At 41.0% G+C, this 16,681-nt stretch overlaps 1 protein-coding gene across 1 annotated transcript in view; it reads right to left on the bottom strand.

Moving 5' to 3' along the window:
- The window catches only part of rimbp2a (RIMS binding protein 2a), a 55,820-nt gene that overhangs the window by 35,821 nt on the left and 3,318 nt on the right, over nucleotides 1-16,681 (bottom strand). The window contains 1 exon segment of the mRNA XM_070924566.1: nucleotides 12,245-12,391. Coding sequence (XP_070780667.1) covers nucleotides 12,245-12,391 — 147 coding nt within the window.

Below are 16,681 nucleotides of genomic sequence, written 5' to 3'. Positions count from 1 at the left end.
ACCAGTGTATTCTGTGTCATTTCATGTCATATTCTGATTGGTTGGGTAGTAGATGTGGGTCATGGCAGCTGTCACATTGTTGGATATTAGTCTTAAATTTTGACCAACTGGATCTAAATCCAATCTGAAACTGGTTTAAACAGGGCAGGGGAGAAAGACAGAGGCCATGTGAGCATATTAACTTTGACTGTGTACTATATGTGATATATAGAGGTGCTCCAGCTGTACTGTACGGGGAGGGATTTCCGAGGAAAACGCTGGCATCTCTTGAGAATAAATACGCCCCACAGGGAATATTAGGGCATGGGAGTGTGCATATTGAAGTGTGTGTGCGCTGTATGTACATACTGTGGGAGCAGGCAGCGAGAGTGAAATAGGGCTCCCATGACGTGGGCAGCAAAGCTTCCAGTCACATTGATGACATAACACATTTGATGTGAACAGGACCTATTGTTCCCTCAGGCCACTCAGAGAATATCAGAGGGCTGGAAAATAAGTTCTGAGGAAGATCAGTGTAATGCTAATAAGCAGCCCAAGAGCTGGTTAGGGATTACATGTGCTTCGATGGGCCTTCATGCTCACATAATGCTCGGATGGACCTTCATGCTCAGAATACACAAGTGCACACACACGCACAAGCCTGCATATAAATGCTCAAGCACAAACAAAACCATAACGACACCCAGCCAGGGATGCACACACTTCACCACACACACACGCCTTTCTATACATGTATACACAGATGCACACACAATACCCACAAATGCACGCTCACATGACCCCAATCTGCAGCAAAACATACTGCACAAGTGCTAAATAATTTACATCTGACCCCATTGCACAGTTGCTAAAATGTACAGTACACTAGAAATACACTGACAGACCCTTAGCCTTAGGTTTCCTCACCACTGGTTTCGATGGGGGTTTACGATCTAAAATAAAAAAATCTATCTGAAATGACACCTACAGTACTGTATGTATATTCGATTGCAAAAAAGGGCACACAAGGACAAACTAAGGTACTTCTGCAAAGGTAAAGAGTGAAAAACTTGCATTTTATACTCATCAGCAGATGCTTGAAAATGCTGCAGAGTGTCTTCTAACAAAGACAAAGCTCTGGGAGAACGTTCTGCCAGTGCTGGCCTCTTTCCATTGGCTTCCAGTACAGTTTAGAATTCATTATAATATTTTTGGTTTTTATCTATTAGGCACATTGAAGCCCCCAAGTACATTTCTTAATTAACTTAAAGTCTGTCAGGTCGGCTAACCAGTGTCTACTGGATGTTCCCAGAACTCTGCCTAAAATGAAGATCTAGCATTTGCTAAACTTGTAGATGTTTTTGTAGATCACAGGGTTTTCCCTGCCATTATACAGAGCGCCGAAGCATTTTTACACCATGCCTAAACCATATTAAAAACACAGTGGGCACCGAAGATATTAATATGATATTAATTCTGTTTTGTTGCCAATACCTTTATTGTAAAGCACTTCATAAGATTTGTTTTGAAGAGTGCTGTAGAAGTAAATCATTGCTTACTTTACGTATTTACTACGTTAGTAGTGCACAAGCTACCAAATGGTTCCTCTGCAACATGGAAAAAAAAGAAATGGCACTGCTACCATGACTACATCGCTAGCATTTGAACAAAACATGCAAAGCACCAGTTTAATCTCTCATAGACTTACGAGAGGCTCACAGATGTCTGGACAGTGTCCCGTCAAAAAGAAAAAAATTAGATAATGAGACCTTGGGATTTAAAAACACTCACTTACAGAGGAGAAACAGTACATCATCTGGGAACAAAAAAAAAGGTTCTCCCAGGTTTAATTTTACTGTATATAACAACAGATCGATTTGTATCTACTGCTTAGTAGGCTGCATTTGTGCTTGAATTTCTGCTCAGGATTCAATGATACAAATATGGAGAATTCTGTAATGGCTCCTGTAACACTGCACGGCTGATGCATGTGACCGAGTCTTAGGTCTCAAGTGAGCGGGGCTCGGTGGCACAGAGCAATAGGTGACAGTTACAGGAGCACTGGGCCTGTCATGTCATCTGTATCCGAACAGGCTGGTCTGTCTGACACTGTGTGCTCCTGTCTCCCTCCTTCCCTCCATCTAGTTGCCCTTGGTGGTCAGTCCACAAAAAGGCTTCGGCCCTATGTTTAATCATTCAAGCCCTTCCAGACACAAAACACTGGGGACTGAAAGAGAAGGGAGGAGAAGGGAATGGACGGGCTGAGTGAAGGAAAACGCAGAGAAAGACAGAGGCACAAGACAGGTACAATTTAGGTAAGAGAGGGTAATCAAGAAGTTATTTAGAGGAACAGGGACTGAGAGAAAAGTGAGATCACGAGAGAAAGGAGCCTAAGGATCGGGAGAGAAAGTGGAAGGAGAGGGAGAGGGCATCCTAAAAAAATTACAGGGAACAGTGGGAGACAATTAGTGCTGTGGAATTAACAGGCCTTTTATCAGCATGATCCTTTGCTAAAGGGCTCACCTTGCCTGGCAGTGCCATGGTGAAATTATGTTTTTTGAAAGGGCACTTTGGTCTGCTACACTATCCTAGACGTGTGCCAAAACTATAAACAACATCATATAAACTTGGTTGAGGGTCATAGTGACGTCAGTGGACACTTGTCCTTAATTGATACTCATTAAAGTGATGTAGACAGCAGATTAAGAAGAAACACATGTGGTAAATATCTAAAAATACATTTGTTTTATATACATTGACTAAAAATCACATAAGAGGTGAATCAGTGCTTAAATACCCATCTGCACCTATTTATTTCATGAGATAATGAGAATAATCTGGAAAGGAAAGTACACCATCTGCATGACAAGATAAATTAAGTGCTACTCATCGTATTTTTTATTAAACTGCATTTGTATTTAGACTTCAATCAGACATCCATGTACTACTGACATTCCCTCTCTTCCTCCTCTCACTTGGCTTCTTTGCCCCACCCTCCTCTCTTTTTGCTTTTTTCCCCTCTGCAGTGCTCTGTGTCTTCCCTTTAATATAACTTCTGTGTATCTTGAAAAGCTGCCAGGAAATGTGTGGAGGATCTGTTCCTTTATTGTTTCCCTCTCTGCTTCCCCCGCTGGCTAAATGACATCAACACTTATGGCATGTATGCTAGCAATCAATACAGCCCTCACTCATATTCAGGCATGTGTTCACATTCAGAGCTACACAGCTTGCGTGTACGAATACACACACACACACACACACACACACACACACACACACACACACCACGGGGGTAGGGATGAGGGGAGGGGATGATGGGGTTGCTATAGAAACTGTTCTCTTTCAGGTATGGAGTGTCAGGATGATAAAAAGTAGCAATGAAGTATCACATTCAACATATCTGATGCCCTTTGAATTGTCTGAATGTGAGCCTGCATACAAGTACTGCAAACAAAAGCTGTCTAATTTATTTACTATTTAAACCTGCAGCATGAATGAACAGTTAGTGCACCAAAGAAGCACAGCGAGTGTGCACACCAAGCAATAAAATAGTGCACAAATCATAAAAACATAATACCCTCATATACAATACACTGCATAGAATCGACTCTATATGATGTGGATGTGTAGTAGAGCTTTTGAGTACAGTAAGTGTAAGCATGCGTGGATACACTCTGTTAATAATACAGTGGAAATGTGGGGGAGTGTGTATGAAGGAATGTAATCCAGAGTAAATGTGGAAATGTGTGTGTGTGTGTGCATGTAAAGTACACAAAGGTTTACAGATGTCTGTCTCTGTCCCCACATGTTAGTACATGTGTACATACAGTATGTGTCTATTGATATGTGCTGCCACACCCCAACCAGGCTGCTACTGTTCAGGGATTATTGCAGTGCCTGTATGTCCTGAGGAACATTTTGATTAGTCAAGAAGGCTGTCTTTTGGCTGCCAGACTCGCTGATAATCTCGGGAAAGGAGCAAGGAAATCAGCCATGAGACTGAAAACACAAGTTTCATTTCCCATATCTTCTTTCCTCCCTCTCTCTCTCCTTCTCGCCCTCTGGCATCCAACTGAACGTCAGCTGGCACAGCCTACCAGTCTGCCGCATGGAGATGAAGAAGTGGAAGAAGAAATGGGAAAATGGTGCAAGACAAGCATGATGGGGGGGGTATACAAGATTTTCCCTATCAATTCTACTACCTGATTTTTATACCTTCGTGTGGTTAAAAAAAAGGAAAGCGAGAGACAAAAGAAGGTAGACAGAGAGAGAGAGTTCACAGAAAGAAAATTGCTGCAAAAAGAGACTTAAGCAGAGCTGTCGAAGCACCAATTCTTTCTCCCTCCATTTCTGTTCTCTATTTCTCCTTTGGTCTGTCACCAACCCACACAGCCATATATTCAAACATATGCATGGTGCAGGCATATGAGCCATGTATATTCTAACCTACACACACACACTTGTTTTAAGCATGTATAGTAACACTCCCACATCCAACAGAGAAACTAAAACAATTGCTGAGTGACAGTGTCAGTGTAAAGATAGCTTTGATTTCTCAACAACTAACCTGATAAAACCGACTTCCATTCTACTCATCAAGGAGACTCATCAAGAGGTCTCTGCAAATTTCACCCATGATAGGACTAAGTTTTCTTACCATGAAAGGATTACAGTGAGACATGACAAGAAACTCTCTCTCTCTCTCTCTCTCTACTGTGAGTGAAGTTTTCTTGACTTAACTGTGACCAAATCTTTAGCAAAGCCTTGCCCGGTTCTTTCAGTTGTTTAACCTCAGGCAGAAGTTCTATTTGCTTGTACCCTATCCAAATCTTTTCAACTTTTTCCAAAAGGATCCAAAAACCTGATGCTTATTATTGAAAATGTGACATTGGCATATTTCTTGTCTAAAATGAACAGTGTTGTATGTATTTTTGGGCAGAACAATTCCTAATGTTTAGTCTACCCAAACTGATAGAAATCAGGTTGATAAAATATTAGAAACACCTCTTATTATAACACAATACAATTCAACAGCACCACAAACTAACTAATAAAATGGGAGTGTATAGTGTATACCATCTTGTCATGCACACACACACACACACACAAATTTAGTGAGAGACTTTGCCCCATTAGGATAAATAACTGGTGGAGAACAAGTGTCAATCAGCCGTGAGTGGGTTAATATTCATCACCAACACCTGGCAACCCCTCAGCAGGCAGGAACCAGGAAAAGCTCAGGTTACAGAAGCAGATAACGTCAAAGCACACACTCATACACACCCAAAATCAATTTGTTTGACAAAGCGCCACGCGTTTGTCTCTCTCCCAGTGTGTCTAACTGATCATGTGAACATGTGTCTACATATGTTGTGTTACAAATCATAACGCTTGCATGTACTATAGACAGATTATAAAGGCAACGCTATCCTACACTCTGAACAATCCATGCACACAGACACACACAGACACACACAGACACATTTCCAAGCCACAAACACACCATTAGACCCATACACCGTAACCCCACCCCCCACCGCTCAACACACACCGCTCACACCCACACATCTCCAAACAGGTGGCTCTGCTACAGTCAAGAAACAGAGAAGCGGGATGTTGCTTTTTCCTCACTAAGTCCCAGATGAGACAAAATGTACAAATCCTCCTCTCCTTTCCACCTCTCTGTGGACGTCTGTCTCCTCCTGCAGCAGCTGCACAGACAGGTTTTCCCCAGCTGCTTGGCTATGCTAACCCTGTGCACTATATATAGGACTCAACGGAGCTAAATCAAACACAATCACACTCGGGCCAATGATGCAGAGACATGAGAGATATGCAGGGGCAGTAAAGAGGAAGCAGAGTGGTGATAAAGGATTAGTATTTACCGTGTGTGTTGGCTAGCACAGGAGCATCTTGACTGAGGTGTCGCTTACTCCTTCTTCCTCCTTGCTCTGATCTCCTCCCTTCTTCCCTGCTCTCTCTGGGTGGGGAATTGTCAAACGGCTGCAGCAGCGGCAGCAGCAGCATCAGTGGCAGCTCCGGGGCCTGCGTGTCTCTCTCTCCCTCTCTCTCTCTTCCTGTCTTTCCTCCGCCCACTCTCCACACACTCTCTCTTTCCTATTCTCCCTTTCCTCTCACTTTCTCCCCACCCCCGAAGACCCTCCTCCTTAACACCCTTCCTCCATCATTTTCTCTCCTTTTCTCTTCCGCGCTCTCTCTCTCTTCCTCTGCTCAATTTCCCCCTTTCTCTCTCGCACTGTACGCGTGTGCAGCGAGCTGCGGAAATCCACTCTGTTGAATTAATCAGCCAGCCTCACTGCTACAACCATCAGCTACATCAGAGGCTACTGTTAGGAGGAGCGGTATCATTGGCAATAGGAAGCAGACATCTTGGAGTCTGGGATACAAATAAGGATGGTTTATTGGAAAGCTGCCCTGTACAACCACAGTCTGGACCTTCCAGCCTGCCTGCCAAATTGCCTGAAATGACAGCAGCATGCATGATGCTGGCTGTTGCCAGATAGACCCTCCCTCCTCTCCTCTTCTCCACAATTCATGTCTTAAGCCATGACACTAATTGAACAGGGTCTTGACTGATACCTCTTTCGCTTTTTTTTTTTTACTAACAAACACACACCTAATAATGATGGTATTAATATACAAGTAGCTTTAGCTGGTAAGTTTTATATTAATATATAATAATAATTCATATTAATCACGGTGAAAAGACCTGCCTAGGAATTATTGAAAGAAGCCACATTTGTATAATGTATATAATGTTATATAGTGTATAATGTTTGTATATTACGCTTTACTTTTACAGTATATTTTGGGTCTCATAACTCCTTTAAAGTGGTACTCAGCACTTTCATTTACTTTAAAATCAATGGAACAAGGTGTATGTCTGCAGTTGGAGTATGATGAGCATGTATAATGATAACATGCTGATATTTAGCAGGTAATGTTTACCATGTTCACCATCTTAGTTTACATTTGCTAATTAGCACTTAACACAAAGTACAGCTGACGCTGATGGGAATGTCATTAGTTTTGCAGATATTTGGTCATAAACCAAAGTAGTAGACAAATTGAAATTATGACCTGACGATGGCACTAGATGAAAAATGAAGTAATCACCATGTTATTACAAATCGTCCTGAGAGAATCATGAATGTCCTGTACCTAATGCCATGGCAATCCGTAATAAAAATCTATTGTAACTGCTGTGATCCAAAATGACCACAGCCTTCTTCCTTCGTCACTTCATCTCCTGCTTTTATTGAGGTGCTTTTATGTATATTAGTTTACTGAAAACACAACCCAAACATGTTTTTGCGTTGAGTTCTACATGCATGAAATGAGGGGCTAAATTTTATCCCCATGCGACCAATTATTCCATTTTCGGTCTGTTCCAACTCTAATCCTTCACAGTTTCACAGCTTTTAGCCTTTAACTACAACACAGAACACACTTGCTATCACACTGCCTACACTGCCTTGTCACAATGAGTAATTATATCATATTGATATCAGCTTATGTGTGGGGGCTCATGCGTGTCCATGCATGTGTATGTGTGAGTGTGAGTGTGGGTATACCACAGTTAGCCCCTAAAATGATTTAATCCGGTTAAAGGGATTTTCAATTAATCCAGGAGGGCCCTACATTTTGACAGTGCTGTATTTTTAGCACATTTTCCTTCTGATGCAACAGAATTTATTTTCCCCTCCACTTTTAAGGCTAATATGATTCAGTGCTCCCACGAGAGAGACCGCAAATTTGTTTCGGACACTCACTCATTTGTTTCGGTCAGTGTATGCTCTGAAATCAAGCCAATGCTGGACTTTTATGTAACTATCTGTCTCTGTATCTCTCAGATGAGCTCAATTCTGCCATTATTATCTTTTTTTCTGCTATTTCTATAGCCAGCTCCAATTCAAAGGCGGATGAAAGCAGCAGTTGCCTAGGAAGCAGCACTGTGAGGTACACCACAAATATATATATACTATAAATGACTAAATAAGGTCATAATGAGTAGTTCCATTTGGGTGGAATTGAGTTAGGTGTACAGTTATGGTAGAAGTGAAAATACCCCTGAAAAATAAACAACAAAAACAGGTGTAGGCCTTTCAGGATCAGTAAGGAACTTAAAGTGCAGCAGCTTCTGATTGTGGCTGTGAGTTTGGATGTTTCTTAAGTAATAATAATCATCAGAGAAACTTAAATGACATTGGTGTTATCATTTAAAGTGTAATCCACTCACTACCAGGAAAAAAGTATAACTCATTTCAAAATTTGTGTCTGGAATGAACTCTCAGAAAATGTCTGAAATTAGATTATGGGCTGCCATGGTGCTCCCTGATATACATCAAATCTGCTTGAATTACTTCAGGCATGAAGCTGCACAGGCCAGACCAGTGGCCTCAGTCAACCTCTCTGCCTGGGTGTGTGCACTAAAGAGGTTTGGACAGGAAGTCGGGGAGAGAAGACTGATGGAGACGCAGAAGAGAGGAAAAAAAGTATAGGCAGAGCAGAGAGAGGAAAGATCTGGAATTTATGGGAGAAAAAGTGAGCATTGAGAGAACAGAGATGTGAGAGAAGACAAAGAGCTGAGAGAAATAAAAGAAGCACGAAAAAGGCTTGCAGATGGGAGACAACAGACTACTACAACTTGAAAGGCGAGGATCATGTGACCTACGAGGGTAGCCAAGCTAGTGCTACTGCTAGCATGCTAATCTGCTAGCATGTTTTCACTGCTGTGTGAGCTAGCCTACACTGCCTGAGGGTTTGACAGTATTGTTTTATGAGTTTTTATTTGGAAAAAAGGTACAAGGGAAACTGATTACTGAAAGTGTGGTCTAATTACTGTGGCATTGAGCTGTGCAATCTTCATTATCTTATATTTCTCTAGACACTGTGAACAGAGCTGAAGTCTTTTAGTCTTTTAGCCGGGAGACAGATCCACACACTAAAGACTCTTAATTCTGTTAATAGACCTGTAATACAGACATTTAAAAGTACCTTATTTTGAAAGGGTCCTATGTGGTTTTCAAAATCTAACTAACTAGGATGTTTGAATGAATATTCATAATGGATGAAATGTCATATTTTGCATAAAGATTAGTCTTAAGTTTGTTTCTCTCATGATCATCGTTTTTATATTTTAAATGTTTGCATTGTACCCTGCAGGTTGTAGCGGTCTGTCAAGTCTTCCCTCATGTGAATAGAGCTAGATGGGAGGTTGGATAATGCTTGTTGAGCAAGCAAAATCTACAAAGCATGATCCATTTGTTTTATAGCTTTGTTCACATTATGCACAGTTAAGTGATACAGTAAGAAAAAAAAATGTTTTCCTCTTTTCTGACCATTTCTTGGGGTCAAGCTTACTGTGCTTTGTTTTAGCTCTCAGTAGTTTTACTTAAGTAATAAGACAAGGAATGGGATGGGAAATAGACTGGGGAAAAGAGGATAATGTAGTTATATACAGACAACTTGAGCCATCTGAAAGAACACTGTCTGAGATAAACTCAATTAAGAAGAAGAATAGAAACTTCAGCCTAAACACACACACTGTCTAATATCAGTTGTTAAAACAATCCTGTGAGTCAAAACAATGTGAATTTTCTGAATATCCTGTGGGTGGTGGTAGTATTATTCCAGCTGGTTACATTACACTGGACTACTATTAACCCTGGTTTGTCTGCACATCTTTGATTAGAGGGAGTTAAAATGGAAATTACTGGGTCAGCTGAGACAACACAGCTATTAGGGATTATTGATTAGACGTTGTTCCTCTTTGCACTGGGACAGCCCATATCATCATAAGGACTATCATGAGAGTGGGCCAGCTGCTAGCAGTACACAATCGTTGCCATAGGGATGGTGTCCAGGGAGACAGCTGTGGCCTTTTAGCAGCAGCCACACAGCATACAGAAGGTCATTCTTCACCTAAGGTACCTTTCTTCAACTGTCCATCACAGATTGTTTCCAGGCAACAAGTCTAAAGCTTTTTGTTTTGTTTTGTTTTCCTAGGAAGCAGTCCACCTTCTCAGTATTTTTTCTTTTGCCATTTAGGTAGCAAAATAACAAATGAATTAGAAGAAGAGACAGAGACAATCATAAAACAAGGATTAAATGCAACAGCATGGTTGGTGGATTTTAGGCATTTAGCTGTACCCTTACCTAACTAAGTGAAAAGTGGGCCCCAGTTTCCCTGATCTGGGTGTGGTCACCCTTTCCTCAAAGATGCCGATCCATAGACTCACCCTTAGTCTAGCTCCTCAACTAGCCCATCAACTATTGCCCTGTGACGAAACTGTTTCACCGAAATAAGGAGGCAATTCTTGGGAGAGAGCTGGCATCTACTGCTGAAAGACGTGCAGAAAGAGATGCTATATCATGCTTTTAATAAGTGACCAAATATGTGATTTGTTTTAAAATGACAACTGACACAGTATGCAGTAATAGCATAGAATAGAGTGGACATTAAAGAGCCTTGAAAGCCAGGAAAGAAGGCTTTGTTGGTGAAGCCATTCATTTAAACCATAACTAACTGGCTAATCAGCCATCTGGTGTGTGTGCAAGTCGTGTGTGTATGTTTTGTACCAGCATATCTCTTAATCTTATCTTCAATCTAATGAGTGTTTTGTCTGGATCTTCTACAAGGTATCTTTTGACCATCACCCTCACCTAATAAAAAATAAATACAAAGAAAATTAATTTAGCATTAAAGTCAAAATTGATGGATGTGATACACAGCCAGCTTTTCTATTCTTTCAATACCCTCACTAAGTGTAAGCCCACAGTATATCTGCATGAGCAAATATGCGAGAGTGAAGCCGCTCCCATGACTGAGCTTCTCCTAGTCAAACTGATCCACAGCTAAGTCTGTTTTTGCATGAATGACCATGATGCAGTCTGCGATCGTGTAGCTGTCAGCAGTGACAGCAAAAAGACTGCCAGGCACGCAGCTGGACTACCTCCAACAGTATCTAACCATATATGAAAAAAAAACACATGAGCACGCACACACACACATAATTACATAACATTATTGAGTTAAGTTGCTGACTACTGCATGTTAGCTATGATGACAGACAACAGGGCAGCGTTTGTGCCAAGGTTTTGGCTGTGAAGATGGACAAAATCCCACTGGGCAGGTTGCCACAAATGTCACTATTTGAAAAGAACAATGTTATTATGTTCAAATAAAAGAGGGGGAAATGCTAAAAAGTTAACATTGTGCTGTGTTATAAATTATATCTCAGCTCATATAGAGAAAGGAGAGAGCCCCGTGGTTCCTGGGAAAGTTTAACACATCATGTGATGGCAGAGAGTACTGTACGGTTCATTCTTCCTTTGCACAGTATCTACTTTTCTAATATGGAGGCAACAAATGGGAGACTGCAGCTTATTATTTTGGTTTCGGTCTATACTAGTTTTTCAAATATGAGCTCACATATGCTTCTATATCACATCAATGAAAAGGCAACAATGCTCTCAATCACAAACCAAATGAGTGGTGTGACAAACTGCCTGACAGCTACACTGAACTGAAACAGTGTAACTAAAACGTTTGTAAATGCAGACTGTAGCATGCTGGTCTTGCACTGTTTTACTAAAACTAATTTCAAGCCATTGAGGCTTGTAACACAAGCAGCCATTATGCTCCGTCACTTCCCCTCTGACAGTCTGTCCACACTCAAATGGGCGTGTTGCCAAGACAACGGCTCACACACACCTTGCCATCAGAGACCACCTGGGGGAGGCCTCCAAAGGAAAATTCACTAAATACACAAATGCATGCATGAACATACAGCGCAAACAAAAATATACATGGGCCCCGCACACACACATGCACACTCCCATGCACAATACACACCAAACCACATGTCCCTCCTTATCTATTTTACATCATATTACACATGCCCACATGTCTGCATAACCAAGACCAAACAGAGGGAGTATATGTGCACATGCGAGTCATGCTGTTATACACAGCTTGAAGAATAAAGGCTGCAATAGGAACTAGAATACAGTGCACTCACTGACACTCTCTACACGCATACAGTAAGTAACACAATAATAACATCTTAATAGTTTCAGTTCCAGAGGAGAGTTATCTATAAATACAAGCTCATTTGCAGGCAAAAAAAGCATCTCAAATAATGAGTGTGTGAACAGTGTAAAGAGGCACAGGAACACAGATTATGTGCGTGTCTGTGTGAGAAAAAAGATAAAACTGGAGTTGTGGGAGTGGGAAGGTTACCAGTTTCCTATGCTGCTGTTTCTCTTGGCGAAGTGTGGCTACTTCAAGCTTCAGAGCTCGGTTTCTCTCCTCCAGCGATCGAAGTAAGCGGCTCACATTGTTGATTGAGAGTCCAGTAGCTTGCTGGGATGAAACGTCATACCTCGACTGCAAAAAATAAACAAAAAGAGACATTAGTCGTGTCTAGTATTATTACTATCTTATATATATATATATATATATATATATATATATATATATATAGGAGTTGTCATTCTATACCATGTAACATTGACAAGACTAAATATACAGTAAAAAGACTAAGACTACAAAGTCTACCACATGACGATGGCACTACAGAAATGGGATCATGGGATCACCAAAGTTATTACAATTCATCCTGAGGGGAACATGAATGGGTGTTCTACATGGCAATGAATGTGAACTTAAGGGGATCACCAAAGTCATTTGGATACATCAACTGGGTACCATGAAAAGTTTGACCTGTTGGTGGCATTATAGAAAATTCAGAGTATTACCAAAATCATTAGGATTCATCATCTGGGCATCATGGATAATGGTTTGAAATGAATTACCAATAGTTTTTGAGATAATTCAGTCAAGACTAAAATGGTGGACCGTCCAACTGACCAAATGACCAGACAGACCGACAAGTCGGCACTTGATTAATATAAATCATGAAAAAAAGAGGCTGGGGCTACTGTCAATCTTGCTTACAGTGATGTACTCCGGCTTTAGTTTCGTCCCGTGGGGTCAGTCACAGGAAAAGGATTACCAAGCCTGAAAATGAAGCTGCTACTGCAACAGGTTCTGAGCCTCAGCAGGATTTGCCAGTCAGTGTTTTTCTTCTTAGAAATTTTCTTGATGGGATTGAACCTTCCATGGAAATACACTGCATATCTGTAATAGGCAGACTGGAAGCTTCTCTTGAGGTCTGTGAATAGTTTCTTGTATTGCCTGGTTAGTTTTCCTTCATGCCAGACATCAATTTGCACAACTTGATGGCACCTTTTTGAGTTCACAGTTGTCTTGTTTTGGAATAGAACTGCTCTGCTGTCAATCTTGCATTTTTCAAAATTTCCCCTCACTTTTGGGCCGCCAGAGTGGTTGCAGATGATAGAGGAGCTGAGCAGCTGTTTGGCTGAGGTAAGGGGGAAGCTGATTTAGTATATATGGATGTGTGCCTCCTGAAATTAAACATCCTCCAAGGATGTGACGATGGCCTTTGCTCTGTTCAGAGGAAAGAGCTCTTCCCTATAAGTTAATCTAAAAATGGATTTGATGCTCTGCTCCAGCCTTTCTACTTTGAGTAATATAAATGTATGAAATGGGAACATTTTCGAGAGCAACAATCTGAAATGCCAAATGGGGTGTAGTCTTCCCATTTGCCTCCTGAAAAAGCACACTTAGCCAGTCCAGCCACTCCAATATTGCCATAGCTATAAAAAGGAAAACATTACCACCCTAGACAAAAGAAACCAGTGCTGCATTAATCTGAAACCTGTCTCCTTTCACCCTTTCTATGTCTGCTCTCTCTCCAGAACTTTAAATTACCCTTTTCCATTTGGAGGAAAATTAAGGAAGAGGTGAAAATGCCAGCCTATTGTTCTCTTCTAGCACTTCTCCCTTGTAGTAACCCCTGACAGACCAACCAACAGATGGCTGTAATATCAGTTTATATTATTCTAATATATCAATTAACGTGTTACCAGAGCATTTGTTATCTTGTCACATGCACAAAAGAACTCACACACACACACATGCACAACAACCAGATCCCATGACTGTGAGCCAGACTATCATCCTCCACAAAACAAATACTAAAAACAAAGTTGCAGGCAATATGTCAGTTCACACAGACCGCCAAAGCCACCAAAGCCAGTATGATGGACCTGCCAAGCAGACAGAAAGATGGCCAGATCCACCTGCTAATACAGGGGACCTGCCAAGCAGACAAGCCTACAGACAGACACACCAGTGTAATATGGTGGACCTTCCAAGAACAGACACAGAGATAGATAGACCTGCCAACCAGTACTGTGGGTTTTTCCAAACAGACAGACAGACTAACACATTCAGTCAACCCATTTAGAGCGAGATGTTGAGCCATATGGACATCCATGTGAGAACTGATTTATGAGTAATTTAGACCACTGGCGCAAACATTTAATGTGCACTCAAAAACAGGTAATCACTTTGGTAACCTGACAACCTGTGGTCAGAAGAGAGAAGAAAAATATCGGATGGAAACAACATTGGTTCTGAACATTTCACGTTTTAAATCTTTTTGTTCCATGCACAATAAGAAAAATGCATCTAGTTGGGCTGAGCAAATGAATGGAACACATCCACTCTTATCAATGCCAGGTAGAGACATGATAGGTCAGTCATGCAGACAACAGAGGCTGTTACTGCGACCAGTCCCGTGTCGGGCAGGGCCCAATTGTGCCATCCACTTGGGAGACATCATCCTTGTACCGAGGGAGCTGCCAAAGCTGCTCTGACAGGAGCTGCGTCAGAGTCGGGAATCATGACGCACTCGCTCACTCTGGGGCCACAGGAAATACGGACAACATCTCCTGCTAAATGTGAGCCAGGCAGGGAGGAATAAAAATGACAAAAAAAAAAAAAGGGACACAGTGAAAGGTGCAGAGAAACAGTCTGAGCCAGGCATCCACTCCCAAAGGTTTGTCTTCTCACACACTTTCTGAATGCCAGCCTTTTAATTTAGTGCGGCTGAGCAAATGGCACACAGCATCACAAGTATTTGGATATCAGTTCTTCCACATAACACAGTTACATCCAAAATGTGTCATGGTTATCTGTATCTTCTACAATGTGGATGACCATAACATACCAAAAAATATAAATACTGTATGAATAAGCAGATTGAGAATGTGTGGAAGGATGAGATGGGAACAAAGCATTCATTAGTTGAAAAAAACTGCACACTAGGCAGTCTCAGAAAGAATGAGAGAGAGACCCCACAGCAGTCACCTTGAGACTCTTAACATCAAAGGATTTTCCTTTGTGTAGGAGTTTAATATAAGGCTTTTCTCTTCCTTTTCCTATTCATCCCAGTGGGACAAGCACACGCAAACAAAAATTTATAAGAATTTCCGAATGCTTGTCTACATCTGTTACAATATCTCATAAGTTGCTCTTTACTGAGCACTTTATTAAAAATGGCGTGTTTCCTCTTTTCTTACTTTTGATTTTATTGAATAATCTAGTGTCAGACAGGGCTGAGACAGCATTTAGGAAATAAAATTAGGCTCTTCTGGAAACTGACTTCCAAGCCCTACTAGTGCTCGCAAATGAAGTCTACAATAATGGAAATTTAACCACTTGTTGCTCAATAACCCTATTGACAGGAATAGCTAGGCAACTACTGGTGAAGGTGATGTCTGTTTTCCTAGTATCATTTAATGATCGTCTCAGTGTCCTTCACCTTGGCTCAGTTTGGTTGATATTTTGATTATGCATCACTGTTGATTTCAGTGACACACAATGCAAGATGTTTAACCACCCCAGGTGCTAGATTTTATGCACAGTAATTTTTTTCCCCCTTCTTCCAGAGAGAGAAATTATTTTTGTGTTGAACAACCACAATACAATGGTCCAAGTTATGGAACAGCACCAAATGTAGTCAGTGTACGGCCCAAAGCCATGTCAGCAAAGCAGAAACCTGAGGTCAAAGAGGCTTTAACCTGGGTTAACCAGAAAAAAGGAAAAACAAACAAATTAAAACAAAACAAAATAAAACCAAAATAGACAAATAGATGAACAAAAGGAGACCAGAGATGCCCTTTTCTCTCTCTCTCTCTCTCCTCTCCCTATATCCTAACATACACACAAGTCCCATGCACACACATACACCTACTCACATGTGTAATAAAATAAGGAAATCTAAATGTAGCTATTCAATTTAACTCAGGAACCTCCTGTTCATTACTTAAGTTTATTAGTATTACAGTTTTGTTTTTTTAGTTGTTGCTTCTGTCTCATATGCATACACAAAAAAACTGGGTCAACAGGTTGGAGTCTTTAACTACTGTGCTGCCTTTCACAAAGCCTTATGAGGCTCACATACATCCATTTCAAAAGACGGAAATGAACACAGGGGCAGCACACGGTACAATCCGGGAGGAGACATTCATAGAAACATTCCTGGAATAAAAACTGGTAAAATAGTACAATAGTACAAATGATTTATTCCTATGAAAGCAACAGCTGCAGAAACATATTTCCCACTAACAGGGAAAAGAAACATACAGGGAATTTAATTTCTGTGAAATCTGTCCTGCACAACACTGTTGACAACACCAGTGATGGGTACACTGGATGGATTATCCATTTAAAACTGATGAACAACTGGAGGCTGGGGTAACTGTTTATTAAGCAGATGATGTGGGTAGCTATTAAGATGTTACAGCA

Source organism: Enoplosus armatus, chromosome 18 (genome assembly GCF_043641665.1).
Source record: "Enoplosus armatus isolate fEnoArm2 chromosome 18, fEnoArm2.hap1, whole genome shotgun sequence".
Lineage (NCBI taxonomy): Eukaryota > Metazoa > Chordata > Actinopteri > Centrarchiformes > Enoplosidae > Enoplosus > Enoplosus armatus.
This window is presented reverse-complemented; position numbering and strand designations above follow the sequence as displayed.